This window comes from Formica exsecta, unplaced genomic scaffold (assembly GCF_003651465.1).
Source record: "Formica exsecta isolate Colony F162 unplaced genomic scaffold, ASM365146v1 scaffold90, whole genome shotgun sequence".
NCBI classification, from domain to species: Eukaryota; Metazoa; Arthropoda; class Insecta; order Hymenoptera; family Formicidae; genus Formica; species Formica exsecta.
In genome coordinates, this window is record NW_021853667.1 from 691,370 (window position 1) to 708,653 (window position 17,284).

The following is a 17,284-nucleotide window of genomic DNA, read 5'->3' on the forward strand; positions in this document are numbered from 1 at the left end:
ATAGGACATTTCCCATTATACAGACAATTAAATTGATTATACCTGGTTTAACGGTAATACGCGATAAGATTCATGACTTGTCTTTACCGTCCGATTATAACGTGCAACGCGCATATAAAAACGCTCACATTTGTCAGATTCTCTCTTGAAAAAAAAAAAGAGAAAGAGAAAAAGAAAGAGAGAAGAAGAGATAGCGAATTAAGTAAACAAAATAAAAATAAAGACAGATGCACATGCAAAAGAAAGCAGTCTTATTATCGTCTGCTATTATTTTTCATATTTGTATCATATAATATATATATATATATATATATATTTATTATAATATAAATATCAATTGATTATCATGACAAATTATTAACTATAACAAATTCATTTTTCTATTTTTATCTTCATCAGATAATTGTGAAGATTTTACAGGAAAAAAAAAGAATTTTTTTCTTTCCAATGAAAATCTATAGAGATAAATAGGTAAAGGGGGAATAGAGAGGGGAAACGAGAAGCGATCGCGAAATTGGAAAACGATCGGGCGGGGCACGGACCCTCCCTCGTGACACGCGTCTGGACATTCTGGCCGGCGATCTCTTTTTTTTCTCACGAGGCACCAGGTCCAGGACGAAAGGCCGTGACGAACGAGGCGTGAAAGCGACGAGCGAGCTATATGCAAACTGCCACTATATAATATCGCCGTCCGAGATGTGTATATTTGTCCGTCGTCGAGTTTGCTCCCATCGACGATTGCGAAATCAAAGTACAATGGGAACACCACTCCTTGGCAAAAACGCAAATCTAGTACGCAAACACGCTGAGTGTTCCCGAATTTATCTCGATAAATTAAAGAGATGCAAATTTATTAATTATTTCTAGACAATAATCTAACAAAAAATTAATTAGCAAAAATTATTATTTTCATGTTTAATGTTGTTAAATATTACAGTAATTAAGTAATGAACATTCTCTTTAAGGTGGAGATTAATAATAAGATTATTAATGGCAAATTAAGAACGGCTAATGGAAAATTATATGCATTTTCGAGCAGAATGGCAGGCATAAACAAATGGCTCGACGGTATCGCTATTACGAGTGACTGCGAACGACAGCTGCCTAGCGGTAAATAATTAGTTTAAATTCACTTTTCATATTATTAAGTATATATGCGTGGGGTGCTAATAAGTAACTGCTATTAACCGGTTCAGTGAAATTGTACCAGGTAATCGGCATCATTATAGCATGAGTAGTCCAATTAAAGCGATAGTATTTTCTACAACTTTTTACAAAGTTTTATATTCTGTAAAAAAGATTGTTTTAAATTATTTAATAATTCGTGAAGAGAAGAAATAGATTAATAAAAATTATAGAGAGAATTAAGAAATCGCTAAAGATACAATTTTAAATTAAAAAAAAAGGAATTAATTAATTAAAAAAAATTATGGAAAAAATAGGTAATGGCACATATGTAGTGTCGTTATAGGAAGATGATCCTTTACACTCCAGCTGGACCAGCCTGTAAATGTATGCGCGTATTACGGACTTCGCTACAACACGTGCGAGGTCATAAATATTCGACGGGAGAGAGCAGTAAGACTCGGGAAGAAAGAGAAGAAACGGGAAGCTCGTTAAGTCATTAGGTGCCCGTGGTACTTGATCGAAGCCTAATTTTGGGGAGGGCAACCCTCACGAGTTCGTCGGAAGTTGTACAACCGACCTGCTGCACGATTAATTAATCATTAAATTAATATCAAAGTAGTTTCAAGCTGATCGAACGGAGAAAGATTGAAAAAATATAGAAAACTGATTAATAGAACAGGGCAGCAGTGCACAAATTTTGATTGGTGCAAAAAATTAAGCTTGCGATAGATATTATATTGTACGTTAATTATGTAATATAACGAAAGAATTCAATAATAAAATATTTTACATTATATAAACGAATTATATAACAGTTTTTAATATTATATATATGATTAAAATAAAACTGAATAAATTTAAATAATCATAATGATATTTTAACTAAATAATCATTTTTTATATATAATTCATTAATATTTTTACATAATATCTATATAAAATATTTTGATAAAAAAAAAAAAATTAAATTATAATTACAACTTTTAAAATTCACATAAATCCTCACGGATTGTTTTTGAACTATTTTTTGATAATTACGGCAAGCATAGCGTGACGATTCTTGCGAGGCAACACGTGGACGAAATAAAAGAAAAAAAGCCGAGGGTGAATAATGATAGTCTGCAATAAAACACGGAAGGAAACAGTCGTTCCTCGCGTCACGACAGAGCAACAGCTTGGAACTGAGGGCAGTCGGTTAATCGCCCACTTTCATACGTCAAACGGACATAAAAGACAAGCTACCTCCTCCTCTCTCGGATTTATAACTGAACGCCCAGGAAGTTGCGCACAATTATAGGAGATAACAGTAATTTAAAACTTTATTTTGAATGTGAAAAACTATATTTTTAAGTATTGCTCAATATATGTCATCTCAAGAAGGAAATCAGTGCAATTTAATTACTTTTATAGTTCGAGTAATTTCCCAAATTTGCAAATTTATAATTTTTATAATTTTTTTAAATTTTAGAGTTCTCTACGTTTTTATGATTTTCGAATTTTTAAACACTAAAATCTTTTTAAACTTTTATTTTCCAAAAGTTTACTCTCTCAATTTTTTTCCGAGTCATTATCAGAGCCGCAACGTACGTCTGTACCTTCGACAGATTTACATTTGCGTGACGGCCGTTTGGCGTTGAAGATGACACTCGGCTGTCTATATCTGTCCACTGTCACCGCTCCGCACCGGCATATGCGAGCGTGCGACACTTCAGATTTCAATTCGCCTCGCAAACAATACGACTCGTCGCGCGACAGGAAAGGATCCGCGCGCCTAGTCGAATTTGCATCTGCCGCTATCTCCCATTGTCTCGGCTAATTTCGCGCATCGCCCTAACGCTCGCCTCGGATTTCCCCGCTTTGGCAAATTAGCCATTCCCATACTGCGTAGTACTCCGTTCGAACACGGGGCTGAAGAGAAGAGCGCAACAACCCCTTTCGGAAGGGGTGTCTCGATTTTCCAATACAATGCTGCACGTGTGCGCGGTGTTTCACCGTCGAAGATGAAGTAATCTTAGATGATAATAGATGCACAAAGCAAAAAACGATGAATATTCACCATCATCTTTACGTCATCTTTAAATATACGCGTATAATACGGCAATGAAATACGAATGCGAATTATCTGACGCATATACAAGCGTGATAGTAAAACAAATCGATTTGGAAATATGACTAGCTTGAAAATAATATTTCGAAAAAAATAATATCTTAGGAAATATAGATAAAAAAGAAACACAGGACAAAATATGATTTCGTACTCACATTTCGTATTTACTTTGAAGGAGATCGTTAATGGGACCCAATAAGCAATTGCATAGATCCAAGTTCCACATCGCTCTGTGAACAAAAATACATACTGACAATGAAAAAAAATTGCCTCATGAAATTTAAATCATTAGATAAAGCTTACGTACGGTTTTAATGTCAGAATACCCAAGAGATCCACGATGATTGCTAAGTCATTCATCGCGACCGCAGATTCCACCGCGGCCTGAAATTAACACATAACGTTATATTTCCCATGCAATTGTATCTTTCGACGCGGAGATGGAGTAAATGACTACCTTGAGATCTTTGTTGTGCCAAAGGGAATATATGATCTGTAATGAGCGATGCCGACTTTTAAGTACCGCCATCATCGAATCATGGCTGCGCATCATGCTATTCAACACCTCGGCCTCCGACATTTCCGTCAGCACGCCCATTTGAGAATAACCTAATGATGTGGAACCAGTGTAACTTTGCTGCAAAACACAAGTATTTTTTCACATAAGAACTTAAAAACATCTCTCAACATCACTTTTATAAAGATAAAATAAAAATATTAATATATAATTAATCCGAAGTTAATTAATGAAAAGAAATATCATTAATTATTTAAAAAACAAGAGTAAACTTGGCATATTGAATTTTGTATTATATTTCTGTATTGTATTATATTTATTGGTTTTTGTATTATATCTCTACATTAAACTTCTTATTAAAATTAAAATTTTTTCGAATTTCAGTTTAGATCTCTGACGTTATATTAATATTTGGCATACGTGTATTTATGGAAGGTTTTTTTTTTTTTTTAAGGGTAAGACTTACCGGTAGGAAATTTTCTACGTCCAAACCGTAAGGTTTGTCGGCGCTCATCGGCACTAGTTCGTCCTTGTCCGTCTCTTCGACGTTGTTTCTTATCTGCGAGATGCGCACGTCGACCTTGGGATTCGGCGAAATCTGCGCCTTGTTAGGTGTCTTTTTCGTGGATAACGTGGTTGTGGAGGTGTTGCGCGCCGACAGCACGGTTGAGGTAGCAAAGTTTCGATTGAGCGACGTCGACCTCGACTGCGCGGTATTCGGCCTGTTCAGTGCGGGATCGGATGGACTGTGCCTTATGTTATTAATTCTGCGAGATAAATCATTCAGAAGATAAGCGTTATAAAATGTTACGTTTTTCTCCATAAAATTAATTAATTTTTACATGCATTAAGATACTCTGCGACACTAAAAAATCATATCCTTCTAAGGATTTTAGAATTTCAAGAAATATTATGTGGCCCTAAAGTATATAAAAAAATCTTCATTAATTTCTATTCAAAAATTTATATCTACATATATTCCATATTTCCATACTTTTAAAATAAATTTTTGTGTTAATATCTCGTAGGGATACTTACTGTACAGGATAATCACTTTCATATCCCTGCTGTTCTCCGTCTCTGCTGTTCTGCCTTTTCAGATAATACTTCGGAGAATCCGGGCTAGGTACTCTATTCTTTAACTTGCCGTCGTCCATCACGGGAATCACCGCGGCCATCGGCGCGACGCGCGGTGTCAAGGTCGAGTTCGATCTTTGCGGTCCTAAGGGTGCCGCCGGCACTGCTTGATCGGTGGTGCTTACTCTTTTGCCCGGAAGTGGTGTAATGCTCTGCCTTAACGGTGGTATGGACGCGCAGTTCTTGGAGGCTCGTTGGTTAAGGCTATTGTTCGCCTGTAGATTTGCCCTGATCTGGCTCGTTGATGTGATCGGATTCCTCTGAATCGGCGGCGACGACTTGATTGGCTGAACGCGTACCGGTACCGGTATCGGCTTCATTAGGGATAACGTGGGCGCCGGAGGAGGTGGCGAGGAGGGTAATGAAACCGGTGGCACTTCCTCGCGTTCCATTGTGCTCAGGTTCGACATTGAGGTAGAGAGATTTCGTAATATCTGCGGCTGCGTCGGATCTAAAAAAGATCAACAATGTCGATGTTTGCTTACTCTCTTTTAAGAAATTCGGAAATTTTGGAAACAAAGTAATATCACTAAGTATTCAAATAAGTCTAAAGCATAAATCTTAACAAGCTGGATAGTTTTTCTAGTAAATTTTTAATAGAAAATTTCTTCACATTTTTAAATAAATCTTTCTTCAATCTTTAAATGATTTAACTGAATTTTTTTCCGCGTAATATTAATATTTGAACATCCACAAAAAAGTATTCAGATGTTGTTATAGTAAAATTCATACTTATTCCGTCAGGATTTATATCGTTTAGTAATCCGTGCGAAGGTTATTGCACAAAACTCACCTATATCATGAGGCTCCTGGAAAGCCTCGGAGAATTCGGGAGGTGGTGTGCGAGACACTGAAACATATCATGCGCGGCATGCTCATTCAAAAACTATGCATTCACATTTAGACGTACTCGATACGTTTGTGTATGAGACACTCTGTGTATCTAGTGTGTTTATTAGTCGTATATCCGTTAGTGAATCGTGAAGGATTAGATTAGACGTTAGAATAGGAGAGGGATATTTTTGTCACAGACTCGACGAACAATGAGACATTACAAGACGGATGTAGCAAACCACTTACATGCCCTACTCGGCTGGAAAATGTCCCTGTAGTCGGTTACGTTGGGTATATCCGCGTAGGTAGCCTCATCTTCCGGATCCGTGCCGGATTTGTCCGCCTCTTCTATCGTTCTTACATCCAGTCTTTAAGCGAAAAAAATATATATTATAGCGAACTCAATTCACCGAATGTAACCCCGAATTCGAATTTTGTAAAACGTACGTATGCTTTTTCAATCCGATCGGTCGTTCTCTGGAGAAGCTCTTTCTCAGAGAATTTCCATGACTGAACGGCGAACTGACGGCAGATATTCCTCCTAATGGTGCAATTTTCTTTAAGTCACACACGTATAAAATAACATTCGCGGTGTGGAAACTCGCGCCGATCTGAAACAATTTTATATCTCAACATAAACTATACTGCACGTAAAAACGATAGTTTGATGTATCTCGTCGTACCAATTGATTTTGAGCGACGGCTATGTCTTGGACCTTTCCCCAGCCGGTGGGTATCGTGTCCAACGTTCTGCCTGGTTCCCAGCCATAAACTTTTAAAACGTCATGACTACCAACGAAGAGGCATTCTCCGCCTTGACTAAAGTACAGGCACCTAAAACATCGCGATAAAAAGATTAACCTGGCCATCAAGTCGTTATGTTGAAGGATTATTGTCGTTCTAACTCACCGTATGACCGAAGAACTCTGTTCTGTGGAAGATACGAGTTGAAATGACTCCAAGTCCCAGAAGTGTACCGTTCTATCGGCGCTACCGCTGGCTAATAGAAATTCGTGCGGATGAAACTCAACGGTTGTGGCCGGACCTCTGTGTTCTGAAAATTCCCTTAGTTGTCTACCGGCCTTTAGGTCCCACAGCTAATCGGAAAATAACACAGACGTCAGTGTCATCTTTTTCGCATATATATATAGAAGACAGAATTTAATTCACCTTAACCATTCCTTCCTCTCCAGTGCTGGCGATCCACTGTCCATCAGGACTGAACTTTAAGCTGTTCACAGTCCTATTGTGTCCCTTGTATGTAAAGATACAGCCTTTTCTGCGAATATCCCACAATTTAATCGCTGTATCCAAACTCCCGGAAGCGAGCAGTTCCCCGTAAGGGTGGAAGTCCATGCAACGTATTCCGGATTTGTGTCCTGTTAGTGTGCGTGCTAATTTGGCATGTTCCAGATCCCAAATCTTCAACGCACCTGTCTGTGAGCCAGCGCATACAAGATCTTCTGTTTGGCCAAAGCGTACGCATTCTATGGGAGTGGTATGGCCACTCAGGCTCTAAGAAAAAAAAAAAAAAGAGACAGGAATTGCTTTATTGATATTGCTGTACAATGTTTTATGTATTCACATTAAAATGCAAGCTATTTCAATGAATTTGGTGATGATAACAAAATTATTATGCAATAATTACCATAATACAGTTCTGCTTTCCAACGGCCCATAGGTTTACTTTTTTATCTTCACCGCCAGTTACTAAGACACGACCAGATTTGTGGCCTAACGCCAAGCAATTGACATTTGGCGTATGGGCGACAAATTCCTCTGCGAGAAAAAAAAGAACACATCTCACATCGATAATATATATATATATATATATGCATGCTAATTCATTCGTATTAGCACAATAGAAGTGTGATAAAAATAAGATACATTTCTATTTTCATGAATAAGTGTAAACTTATATGCAAATAAGCTTATATATATATATATATATTTTTAATATTATTAACTGAAGAAAAGAGTAGTTTATTTATTTAATATATAATTATTTGTTTGTCAAATCATAGCTTTACGAAATTCTCTGTCCATACTAATTCAATATCAACACTTCTGCTTCTCTGATAAATAATTTCTCATTCTTGCTATATAATAAATTATTGACAAACAAATTATGATAATTTGAAAATGTCAATTGAAACAAATTACATAAACAAAGATCATTTGTTTTGGAATCCCATGATTAAAAAATTAAGAATAACAATTTCTACTATTTTTTTTCGCTAATTTTTTTTCACAGTCGTTTTTAACATTTAACGTTTTAAATGTTTAACATTTTTTTCTACATTATTTTTTTAAAAAAAGAAAAATCAACAAATTTTTTCGACAAATAAAAATTATCTGTCATTTGTAAAAATTAATTTTTGTCCACAGGGAATCAAATAGCGCTATAATTTAGCGTTTCGACTCCGTGCGAAGAAACGACCTTCTCACTCTCGCTGCGGGACAAATCCTTGATGAGCCAGTTATAACCATAATTGGAAGAAACCGCGAGTAGCAATCGTTAGCTAAGCTTGTATAAACAGAGACCGTTTATCCACGGAGAGACTGAGAAGAGAGCGAGTTTCCTGCAGCGCGTAGGAGGATACTCGAGGACGCGTCAGGGACGTTCGTTTTCCTGTGGACGATTATCTTACGGAGCTTCCAGGATCTCCTCGTGGACGAGGCCATCTTCGTGCCGCGCGCGCGGACTTATTTGGTAGCTGCGGCAGCTCGGGATTTCGGTTGACGCACGTCGTACGATCTCCTTTCGCGCGGACGTAACATGTTTATCAGCAGTAGCAGCAGCAGCCGTCTCTTCTCTTCTACTCGGAATCTTTACCTCTTCCTTTCGCGACCGGACACCGCGACGCGTGGCGTCGCGTCGCGTCGCCGCTCCCCCCTCGGGAGAATGTGGAGAGAAAAATACGTGACGTGTGTTCACGAGCGCGGAAAATAATCACCTCTCTCACTCAAGAAACTGCCACCTCTTATCGTCGTATATCATCTCTTGAATCTCTCACTATCTATTTGTCTTTCTCTCTCTCTCTCTCTCTCTCTCTCTCTCTTTCTCTCTCTCTCTCTTTCTTTCGTCCGTCTGCATGTGGGTAATGAAATGACGTCTCGAAAGATGTCCGAGATTTCACTAGATGACGCTAATTGAAACTTACCGGTTTTCGATAAAATAGCACGTAGAAAACGGTTAAGATAAATATATTTACTCTGGCAGAAAACAAAAACTCTTATAAATTATATGACAAGCTGACAAGCTTGTGCCAACTTGCAATAATCACGAAAAAAGTTTGACGTTTGATAAAGATGTTATTTGTTATAAAAGATGTGAACTTTATATACAATTGATGTAGAACAATATTGGACTGTGATAAATAATTAACGCGCTCCATTAAATAATAATTATGAAACCTGTGTTTACATTGTTATAAAAAACATTTATATTTTTTTGGTTGTCTATATAATTTTTTTAAATTTTAATAGGATATTAAATAGAAAGCTTTGTAAGTTAAGCTCACACTTAAGCTCACACTTGTTAAAATGACATCGATACTTCGTATGCATATTAGTTCCATAGCAAGTCGAAATTTTCCTTTTTCTAAAAGGGCTTACGCAATATATGTCCAAGGTCAATCTCCTCAGCCTCGTGTGCGAGAGTACTTCTACTACATTGATCATCAAGGCATGGTATTTTTCATTTCATTATATTTCTGAGTAGAAACTTTTGTCAATAATAAATGAATTAGTATTTCACAAATAATATTGGAACTTCTTGTTTACAGCTGTTTCTCGATGATGTTCGCATAAGGAATTTTACATCATGCTTTAAAGGTATTCAATAATGTTTATATTAATTGAACCATTATTCATATATGTATAAACTATGTTCCAGACAAGAAGTTTTTGGCGTTCTTCTTTAAGCATCTGAAAATTAATAATACTGGTCGTTACATGGATGATTTTCCATTTTTGTCTATCTGTGGTGTGGAAAGAAATTATGTGAGATGTGACGACCTACCATTGGTTTTTACAAAAGTGATCCAGAAGCATAATGTGGAAACTAATGCAGAGGAAGATTGGTTCAGTTATGCACATGCAGATGATTTGCTAATGGTAATTCTATAAATCTATATAATAAAATTATATTTTTTTATGCTTTGCTGTAATTTGTTATAGGTGCCATTTGAGCCGCAAAAATTGTTTATGAACGTTAATACGGGGAGAGTGTACCATCCTGCACTGGAAAAAACGGGTGGGATTGGCTTGGTGAGGTCGAATATAGCTATCGAATTCAGTGCTTTCTTCGATTTCGAAAACGGTCAGGAAAGCGCGCCGACACATTTCATGTGGAAAGATAAACGATACGAGCTCGATACAGTATGGTACAAAGACAAATTGACACAAGGAGTTAGATAAAAATAATGAAATTTTATTCATAATTTATAAAGAAACAAAGATTCATATTCTATAAACTATTTTTTTAAATACATGCAAAAATATATATTTATATATATATTCCTAGTTGCCTATGTTTTATATTATGGACGAGATATCGAAGATCCTGGCGGTGGTATCGTCGGAAACTGTCAATATTTTTTTCTCATCACTGAAAAATATATATATTGTTAAATATCATGGGAAAGATCGAATATGTTGCAAACAAGAAAGTTTCGAAAATAAATTTTCAAGGCAACGATTAGAATAATTTTAAATGCTCGAAAATGTTGTACAATGACTTACTCGGATATACAGAAGTCAAGTATAGTCGCTTTGTGACCTGAGAATGTTTTGAGACAGCGACCTGCTCTTGCATCAAAACATCTTAATATACCATCTAGTCCTGCTGTAAACAATATTGATGTATTGGTCCAAACAAGTTTCGTAACACCTCCTTCTTGTGTAATTTCATGCCTAAGAATCTGAAGAAAAATCTCGATTTAGAACAGCTTTTGTTTTGAAAGGTAATATAATACTTATATGTAAACATATATAAAGAATATTATACTTGTTTAGAATAATCGCATATGTAAAGTTTTCCAGAAGAATTCTGTTCGATTGTTCCAACTGCAGCAACTGGGAACATAGGATCTTTACAAAATGCTATAGTTTCTATGCTAACACTATTTACATTATCTCCTTCACTAGTCTCTGCTTCGTCTTTTAAAGGATTTAAATCTTGAAGTATACAAGTTATCTGAAAAATATTTTAGCATATGAAGTTATTAAACTATGGATTAATCATTTATATAGAAAGCTTAAATTCCTCATAATCGACTAATTTGTAACTTTTATACACAAAGAAATGTTATTCAACTATTAGTAGGCTTGGAAACAGGAAGAGTTCGTGTTGAAATAATACTTTACACATATAGGATAGAGATACAATACGTACATCAAAAAGAATTTGTAGAAATTTCCTTTACCTTGCCATTATGTGCTGTGCTTAATATAGTCTTGCCATTTAGTGATGCTGAAATCAACAAATTATTATTCACATGACAGTCGAGGGCAGTGATAGCACTTGAGTGTCCATGTACTTCTGTTGGATGACAGGACATTGTAGAGAGTATGCTGTTTGTTTTTAAATCTATTACACGAATCGTGCCACTGTAGTATCCCACTGCAGCATGTTTTCCTACACAAGATTTAGATTTTAAACATGATATTTTGCTTACTAAATAAGTTTAAAAGTATATTTATTCTCCATACCATCGGGAAGAATTACACCAGTTTCTACTCTATCACCATATCCCTGCGCAAAGACTTTGCAAGCACCTTCCGGTACTTTAAACATGTGAACCCCTCCTGTTTCCAAGCCTACTAATAAGACATTAGCGGAATTGTGCCACTTTATCCACTAGAATGATTAAAAGAAGGATTATTAACAGATTGTTGCATAGATATGCATGGAGAAATATAAAACCTTATTAGTTAAGAACGCTTACCGTAATGTCGTCTAAAGCAGTCTCCCAAACACAAGCTTTGTCGCTTATCTGCCATAATTTTATTATGCCACTCATATCACCAGTAGCCAGGTACATATCATTGTAATTGAATCCAGTGAATATAACGCTATCTTTATGGCCGGTACATTCGAGAATAACTTCACCTGTGGTGGTGTTCCAAAGGTATGCCTTGTCCTCTTCACTTCCAGTCGCTGCCAGCTCGCTGTTTTTACTCAACGAGCAGCAGAACACTGAATGAGCTGAAATCAATTTTTTTAACATTAGCATAATGAGAGTCCCTATCTCTCATCAGTAATTTATCCCATTCGAAGATTGAAGTAGCTTCTTACTAGATGAATGACTGCGAAAGACATACACGGCATCATCTCTTTGCGAGGTATCCTCCATCTGATTGTCGCTGTCGTTTTCATTCACCGACATTGAATCTCCACTATCGTAATTATATCTCTCCTGCAGTTCGTCGATAATCTCGTCTACTTCTTCTTCTGAGATCATATCTTCGTCCGAGAAGGAATTCTTCACTTCGGGTGAAAGCGGCGGAGTATGTTTATCCATCTATTGGAAAATTATAATTAATCAAGTACACAAATTAATCGATTAGCAATAATATAAAATTGATATTAACCATAATAAGATTAAATTATTTCCGCGTCGTTTGAAATAAAATATTATAATACACGTGTTTTTCTTTCTTTTCCGGGTTTAAATGCCTTCAAGAAGTGGTTATGTAGCACAAGTCAGATTTTGACATTGACAATGTAATTTAGAGATAGACACTGATAGCCTTACGCGAGATCTGCCGAACAATAACGCCCTCTCAGACAATATCAGACAGAATAAAATTTAGAGGATTTCAATTGCTTGAAAATAAAGGATTGTGAAAATAATTTGACTGTCAAAAAATCTCATCAAAGTTTATTAGGTGAGTATATAACAGAGATAAAATATGAAATCAACTATTATTTCATATTTTAATTTAGATATAAAACGAATTAAGATTAATAATTCAAATCTGAAAAATAAAAAGCTTTGCTAACTTTCGTATCCCAATTCAGACTTATTCAAATATGATTTGACAAGAAGTGAAAATTATAAAAGGAAGCGACGTAACATTGCTAATTGTAATGACAAGTTCTTTTGTATGTTCACATATGGCACATTTACATTAGATAATATGTAATACTGCTGTAACAATCAGCGATGATGCATTATATGCATGATTATCTGAATATAAATGAAATTATCGATTATAATAAGCAACGAAATATATTTACAAATCCTTATATGTTTAAGGACTCTTCAGAACTCGGATGAGATAACGCGCTAGGTGGATTTTCTACACAGTAGAAGCCGTCTAACTGAAATTCGCTTAGATGTAAATTGCGAAGGACGTTTTTTTCATTAAATGCCTAAGTTTCATTTCATTATTCTGCCTTTAGCGACTTCTTCTCTTTTCTCTTGATAGGATTCTTCTTGCAATCATTGTAAATATTATTGAGATCAAATGCAGCCTTTACATTGTCCTGAAAGATAGAGACAAATAGATGAAGGAAAACAGAATTTTATTAGATAAATTATATAAGTTGGAATTTTAAAATTACATCCTTAAATAACACATACCAGCGAGAAAAGAAATTTGACAAGTTTTCCCTTGTGATCCGCGTACGGACGTCGTTCTACTTCCTTGCCATCTTTAAAGAGTATTAATGTTGGCAATTGTTTACTTGTACTGGCATCACTGACATGATACTTTGCTGCTGCATCTGGATATCTTCCAACATCAACTTTACCAAATTTGAAATTCTCCAATGCATATCTGTATAATAATTCTTGATGCAGCAATTCAACGAAATATTTTTTAATGATTAAAAAGAAATTGAGCTCTAAAGCACTTACTCTGCAGAGAGCTCAGAAAATATCGGGGCAAAAGTTACACAGGCTGGATTCCATGCTGTGTAAAATGCTACCAGCCAGACCACTCTAGTGTCACGTAATTCCTCTTGTAATCCATTGGCTCCACGTAAATAGATTACATTTTCAGGCCCTTGATATGTTGGTTCTGGCAGCACCAATCCGCACACTGAGTAAATGTGATATGTTACTTTTGACAAAATAATTTATAATGAGACTTTAGTGTTTCATTTTATCTTACGTATGAAAATAAATGCGAATACAATGCCCATCCGCACATCTGCATAGAACCATAGGATCAAGTTTGCTATTTTTGTATACACAAAACTAGATGTCAAGTAATTTATCATGGTCACACTGCCAGTCTTCCTTGTCCTTATCATGATGACGATCATAAGAAAGAAGAGAATTTCCGTCTCCCTCTATAAAAGGATTTATTAACAAAATATAATTAAAGATATCGCTGATATTATAATGAAAATAGATTGTTGTACACTCACCCCATCGAGCTCGCAGTCATTTTGAGCAAATATATAATTACAGATTACAGGAATGCGCTTGGACAGGATATACGAGATACTGAGAAAAATATTTATCAAGTAATACGGTTTTGCAAGTAATCTCAGATCTTTTTTGAAGGACATTTTCGCGTAGTCAAAATTGAGAAATTACGGCAGCAGGTTACTTTGAGATGTGTATCGAATTAGCATAAAATATTATCACACGATTTTATTGTACGAATTTATCTCAGGAAATCACTCGTTCCTTTTCCTCGACAATTCCTGAAAACGCGAACATTAACCCGCGCACATAATAAGAATCAGTCAGCTGTTTTGTGTCAGCTGTTTTGCGTGATCATGTATAAGTGGGCGGGAGAGGTATCGATAAATTTTGCTCAAACGAGTCAAAATGTAAGATCGCTGTCACAATATATAATTAATTTTTGTATATTATTTGGTCGTATGTATAAATAAGAACGTTACACAACTCGACACCATACACACACCGCGATGTGTATTATACTTGTATTCGTGAACGTTGTGTGTAGTTTCCGAGACTAAAAATATGTGGGATTAAGGAAATGAGGTAAATTAGAGTAAAGCGAAAATTGACGTAATGCTGAAGAGGGAATGATAATGTGTAATATTTTGTAACAAAAGTTTAATGTACAGCCGACTGACATCCATATTGTGGAGCCATCGGGATTAGACGAAATGTCTTTATTGTGAAATTTCCCTTATTTTAATAACATGTACATTGTTCAAATACATTGAATGAGATTTTTATTCTGCGTGCATATGACATTAGAAAAAGAATAGGAATTGAGAAAAAATTTTGGGACAAAGGAAATGCTTGCTCCTTCAATAACTTTGAAATAGAGAAAATCAACGCAGAGAAGAAATTTTGAACACAATATAGGATTGTCTAGTAATGCATACTTTCAGGACACTATATATATACTTTTAAATATGAGTCCAATGTTTTTACACGGTTCAATTGGAAAACATTTTGGAATTATATTATTATCGTCAACATGATTTGTAATTATAAACATCTTAGGACAATGTATGTATTAAGGATATAAAGATAATATAAATTTTAAAATATAAAAGATTCACAGTTCTTTTGATTGTCTACTAGTAACAATACACATTATTGTAACACTAGAATAATCTTATCTAATTAGTGCAATATATATAGCATGTAAATATACTCTATTTATCAAAGATATTTTCTCTCCACTTTCTTTTGTACATAGTTCATGCTGTATCTAAGACCATATAACATACATTTCCAGAGATTGCAAGAAGGATGAAGCTCGCCGATTTTGTAGGGATCTTGTTCCTCTTTGAAGCTTGTTTGCTCAGTAATGCATTTGACAAGACTGATACTAACAATAATCCCTTGTTACCTGTGGTAGTGATCACCTGGGATTATACAACTGTAGCGACAAAAGGTATATTAATATATTTCAACATGAATTTGCCAAGAGAAATGAACGGCGATTTTGTGTAAAATCTCTGACAATTTAAAAACATTCTTAATTATAATTTACAAGCGTGGGACCTGATTTATAATCAGAAGAAAAGTGCTCTAGACACAATAGAAGAAGGATGCACTCTATGTGAGACGGAACAATGCAGAGGAACCGTAGGATTTGGTGGCAGTCCGGATGAGTCTGGAGAAACTACATTGGATGCTATGATTATGGATGGGTAATAAAAGCAATCACAGACACATCTCTTCTTATTTAATTAATCTGTATCAATGATATTCAAGAAATATATTTCTTCGACAGAGTGACAATGGATGTAGGCGCAATAGCAGGATTACGGAACGTAAAGAGCGCTATTTCGGTGGCTCGCAAGGTGCTGCACCACACAAAACATTCTTTATTGGGTGGAGAACTGGGTACGAAGTTCGCCGTCAAGATGGGATTCAAGGAAGAATCTCTAACGACAAATGAATCCTCGCAGATGTGGACGCAATGGAAAACAAACAACTGTCAACCCAATTTCTGGAAGGTACAGGAAGAAGTCAAATTTTTTATCATTATTTCGTTGATTATTCGATATTCTCATTATTTTTAGAATGTTGAGCCGGATCCAACGACCAGCTGCGGGCCGTACAAGTCAAAGAACATACAAGACAACGATAATAGTTACGAAGAACACATGTTCGAAGGAAGCGAGGAAAATCACGATACAATCGGTATGCTCGCGATAGACTCGCAGGGACGTACGGCAGCTGGTACTTCCACGAACGGTGCCAACCACAAAATACCCGGCCGCATCGGGGATTCTCCTATTCCAGGAGCTGGAGCATACGCCGATCAAGAAGTTGGCGCGGCAGCTTCTACTGGCGACGGAGATGTTATGATGCGGTTTTTACCGAGGTATTTATATTAATACATTTTCAGCTTTATTGAGCTAATTTCTCTAAATTCACAATTCTATTTTATCTTAATTTTTAAATTTTATATTTCGGTGTCCCTCTATATATCTTATAATATAATTATATATATATATATAATAATTTTAATCTATTTTATATATGTTACTATTACCATATATATATATTTAGTACATAAAATAAAAGCTAATACTTTTTATAGTTTTTTGGCAGTAGAGGAGATGCGTCGTGGAGCAACGCCGTATACAGCTGCCAGAAAAGCGATTAATAGGATCGCTCAGCACTATCCTACCTTCTTCGGTGGGATAATCACCGTGAACAATAGAGGAGAATTTGGAGCTGCGTGTAACGGAATGAAAGATGGATTTCCATTTTATATCGCAAATTCTTCGGGGAAAAGATTGCTTTCAGTTGAATGCACTAATTATAAGGTACACTGCTACAAAAAAGATGCAAATTGCTGATTTACATTTAGTTTGTTTAAGCTTCAAAATAATACAAAGTAATATAGAATAAGCATTTTTAATGATGTTACTATAAAAAGATATAAATACTATGTTAAACTATGTTAAACTTATAAATATCTGAGCAAGCATTTGTATAAATTCAATGCAAGTATTATGAGTGGTATCATGATACATTGTATAACATATGTAAAAAAAAAAATACAATATAAATCCATTTTATTTCACATCTTAATTTATTTTTCTATATCTTCTTCAAACAATATTTTATAGAAATAGAATATACAAAAAATAATAAAAA

General features: G+C 35.5%; 5 protein-coding genes across 14 annotated transcripts in view; 2 read left to right on the top strand and 3 right to left on the bottom strand.

Moving 5' to 3' along the window:
* The window catches only part of LOC115245045 (katanin p80 WD40 repeat-containing subunit B1), an 11,279-nt gene extending 2,767 nt beyond the window's left edge, over nt 1-8,512 (bottom strand). The window contains exons 1-13 of one of the 2 annotated variants that reach the window (XM_029823112.1): nt 8,375-8,512; nt 7,372-7,502; nt 6,894-7,238; nt 6,633-6,820; nt 6,407-6,557; nt 6,171-6,334; nt 5,970-6,091; nt 5,683-5,739; nt 4,791-5,340; nt 4,219-4,519; nt 3,693-3,872; nt 3,543-3,619; nt 3,391-3,465 (exon numbers count right to left, since the gene is read on the bottom strand). In XM_029823112.1, coding sequence (XP_029678972.1) covers nt 3,391-3,465; nt 3,543-3,619; nt 3,693-3,872; nt 4,219-4,519; nt 4,791-5,340; nt 5,683-5,739; nt 5,970-6,091; nt 6,171-6,334; nt 6,407-6,557; nt 6,633-6,820; nt 6,894-7,238; nt 7,372-7,502; nt 8,375-8,408 — 2,375 coding nt within the window. In that variant the 5' untranslated portion in view covers nt 8,409-8,512. The remainder of the gene's footprint in view (nt 1-3,390; nt 3,466-3,542; nt 3,620-3,692; nt 3,873-4,218; nt 4,520-4,790; nt 5,341-5,682; nt 5,740-5,969; nt 6,092-6,170; nt 6,335-6,406; nt 6,558-6,632; nt 6,821-6,893; nt 7,239-7,371; nt 7,503-8,374) is intronic. The other variant, XM_029823113.1, reaches the window with a different exon arrangement.
* Nucleotides 8,513-8,878: 366 nt separating this feature from the next.
* On the top strand, nt 8,879-10,447 carry LOC115245050 (UPF0598 protein CG30010). 2 transcript variants are annotated; one of them, XM_029823125.1, is made up of 4 exons: nt 8,879-9,416; nt 9,512-9,560; nt 9,622-9,842; nt 9,906-10,447. In XM_029823125.1, the coding sequence occupies exons 1-4, from the start codon at nt 9,270-9,272 to the stop codon at nt 10,143-10,145; spliced, it is 657 nt and encodes a 218-aa protein (XP_029678985.1). In that variant the 5' UTR covers nt 8,879-9,269; the 3' UTR covers nt 10,146-10,447. The 2 variants fall into 2 exon arrangements, with proteins under 2 accessions (XP_029678985.1, XP_029678986.1); XM_029823126.1 differs by having other exon boundaries at nt 8,908-9,411.
* Nucleotides 10,145-12,462, bottom strand: LOC115245046 (angio-associated migratory cell protein). Of its 2 annotated transcripts, XM_029823114.1 has the most exons (8): nt 12,321-12,462; nt 12,025-12,250; nt 11,675-11,934; nt 11,439-11,586; nt 11,153-11,364; nt 10,735-10,923; nt 10,470-10,648; nt 10,145-10,335 (listed from the first exon to the last, which is right to left on the bottom strand). In XM_029823114.1, the coding sequence occupies exons 1-8, from the start codon at nt 12,321-12,323 to the stop codon at nt 10,263-10,265; spliced, it is 1,290 nt and encodes a 429-aa protein (XP_029678974.1). In that variant the 5' UTR covers nt 12,324-12,462; the 3' UTR covers nt 10,145-10,262. The 2 variants fall into 2 exon arrangements, with proteins under 2 accessions (XP_029678974.1, XP_029678975.1); XM_029823115.1 differs by lacking the exon at nt 12,321-12,462 and having other exon boundaries at nt 12,051-12,193.
* Nucleotides 12,463-12,519: 57 nt separating this feature from the next.
* Nucleotides 12,520-17,284, top strand: part of LOC115245047 (N(4)-(Beta-N-acetylglucosaminyl)-L-asparaginase-like) — a 9,988-nt gene continuing 5,223 nt past the window's right edge. The window contains exons 1-6 of one of the 7 annotated variants that reach the window (XM_029823119.1): nt 12,520-12,617; nt 15,405-15,563; nt 15,666-15,822; nt 15,906-16,131; nt 16,198-16,502; nt 16,722-17,185. In XM_029823119.1, the coding sequence (XP_029678979.1) occupies nt 15,419-15,563; nt 15,666-15,822; nt 15,906-16,131; nt 16,198-16,502; nt 16,722-16,983 (1,095 nt within the window). In that variant the 5' untranslated portion in view covers nt 12,520-12,617; nt 15,405-15,418 and the 3' untranslated portion in view covers nt 16,984-17,185. Of the gene's footprint in view, nt 12,618-14,401; nt 14,518-14,553; nt 14,693-14,859; nt 15,173-15,226; nt 15,311-15,404; nt 15,564-15,665; nt 15,823-15,905; nt 16,132-16,197; nt 16,503-16,721; nt 17,186-17,284 lie in introns of those variants that run through there. The other 6 variants (XM_029823118.1, XM_029823117.1, XM_029823122.1 and 3 more) reach the window with 6 other exon arrangements.
* LOC115245049 (thioredoxin-related transmembrane protein 2 homolog) lies at nt 12,596-14,550 on the bottom strand. The gene is made up of 5 exons (XM_029823123.1): nt 14,107-14,550; nt 13,848-14,028; nt 13,592-13,775; nt 13,316-13,511; nt 12,596-13,218 (listed from the first exon to the last, which is right to left on the bottom strand). Exons 1-5 carry the CDS (start codon nt 14,248-14,250, stop codon nt 13,120-13,122), a joined length of 804 nt encoding a protein of 267 aa, XP_029678983.1. The 5' UTR covers nt 14,251-14,550; the 3' UTR covers nt 12,596-13,119.

Coding starts and splice junctions, on each gene's coding strand:
- LOC115245050 (XM_029823125.1), top strand. CDS start 9,270: ATGACATCGATACTTCGTATGCATATTAGTTCCATAGCAAGTCGAAAT. Junction 9,561..9,621: donor TTTTACATCATGCTTTAAAG/GTATTCAATAAT, acceptor ACTATGTTCCAG/ACAAGAAGTTTTTGGCGTTC. Junction 9,843..9,905: donor ATGCAGATGATTTGCTAATG/GTAATTCTATAA, acceptor AATTTGTTATAG/GTGCCATTTGAGCCGCAAAA.
- LOC115245046 (XM_029823114.1), bottom strand. Junction 11,587..11,674: donor CTGCTTTAGACGACATTACG/GTAAGCGTTCTT, acceptor TAATCATTCTAG/TGGATAAAGTGGCACAATTC. Junction 10,649..10,734: donor TATGCGATTATTCTAAACAA/GTATAATATTCT, acceptor ATTTTTCTTCAG/ATTCTTAGGCATGAAATTAC.
- LOC115245049 (XM_029823123.1), bottom strand. CDS start 14,250: ATGTCCTTCAAAAAAGATCTGAGATTACTTGCAAAACCGTATTACTTG. Junction 14,029..14,106: donor ATGACTGCGAGCTCGATGGG/GTGAGTGTACAA, acceptor ATCCTTTTATAG/AGGGAGACGGAAATTCTCTT. Junction 13,219..13,315: donor TCAAATTTCTTTTCTCGCTG/GTATGTGTTATT, acceptor TCTATCTTTCAG/GACAATGTAAAGGCTGCATT.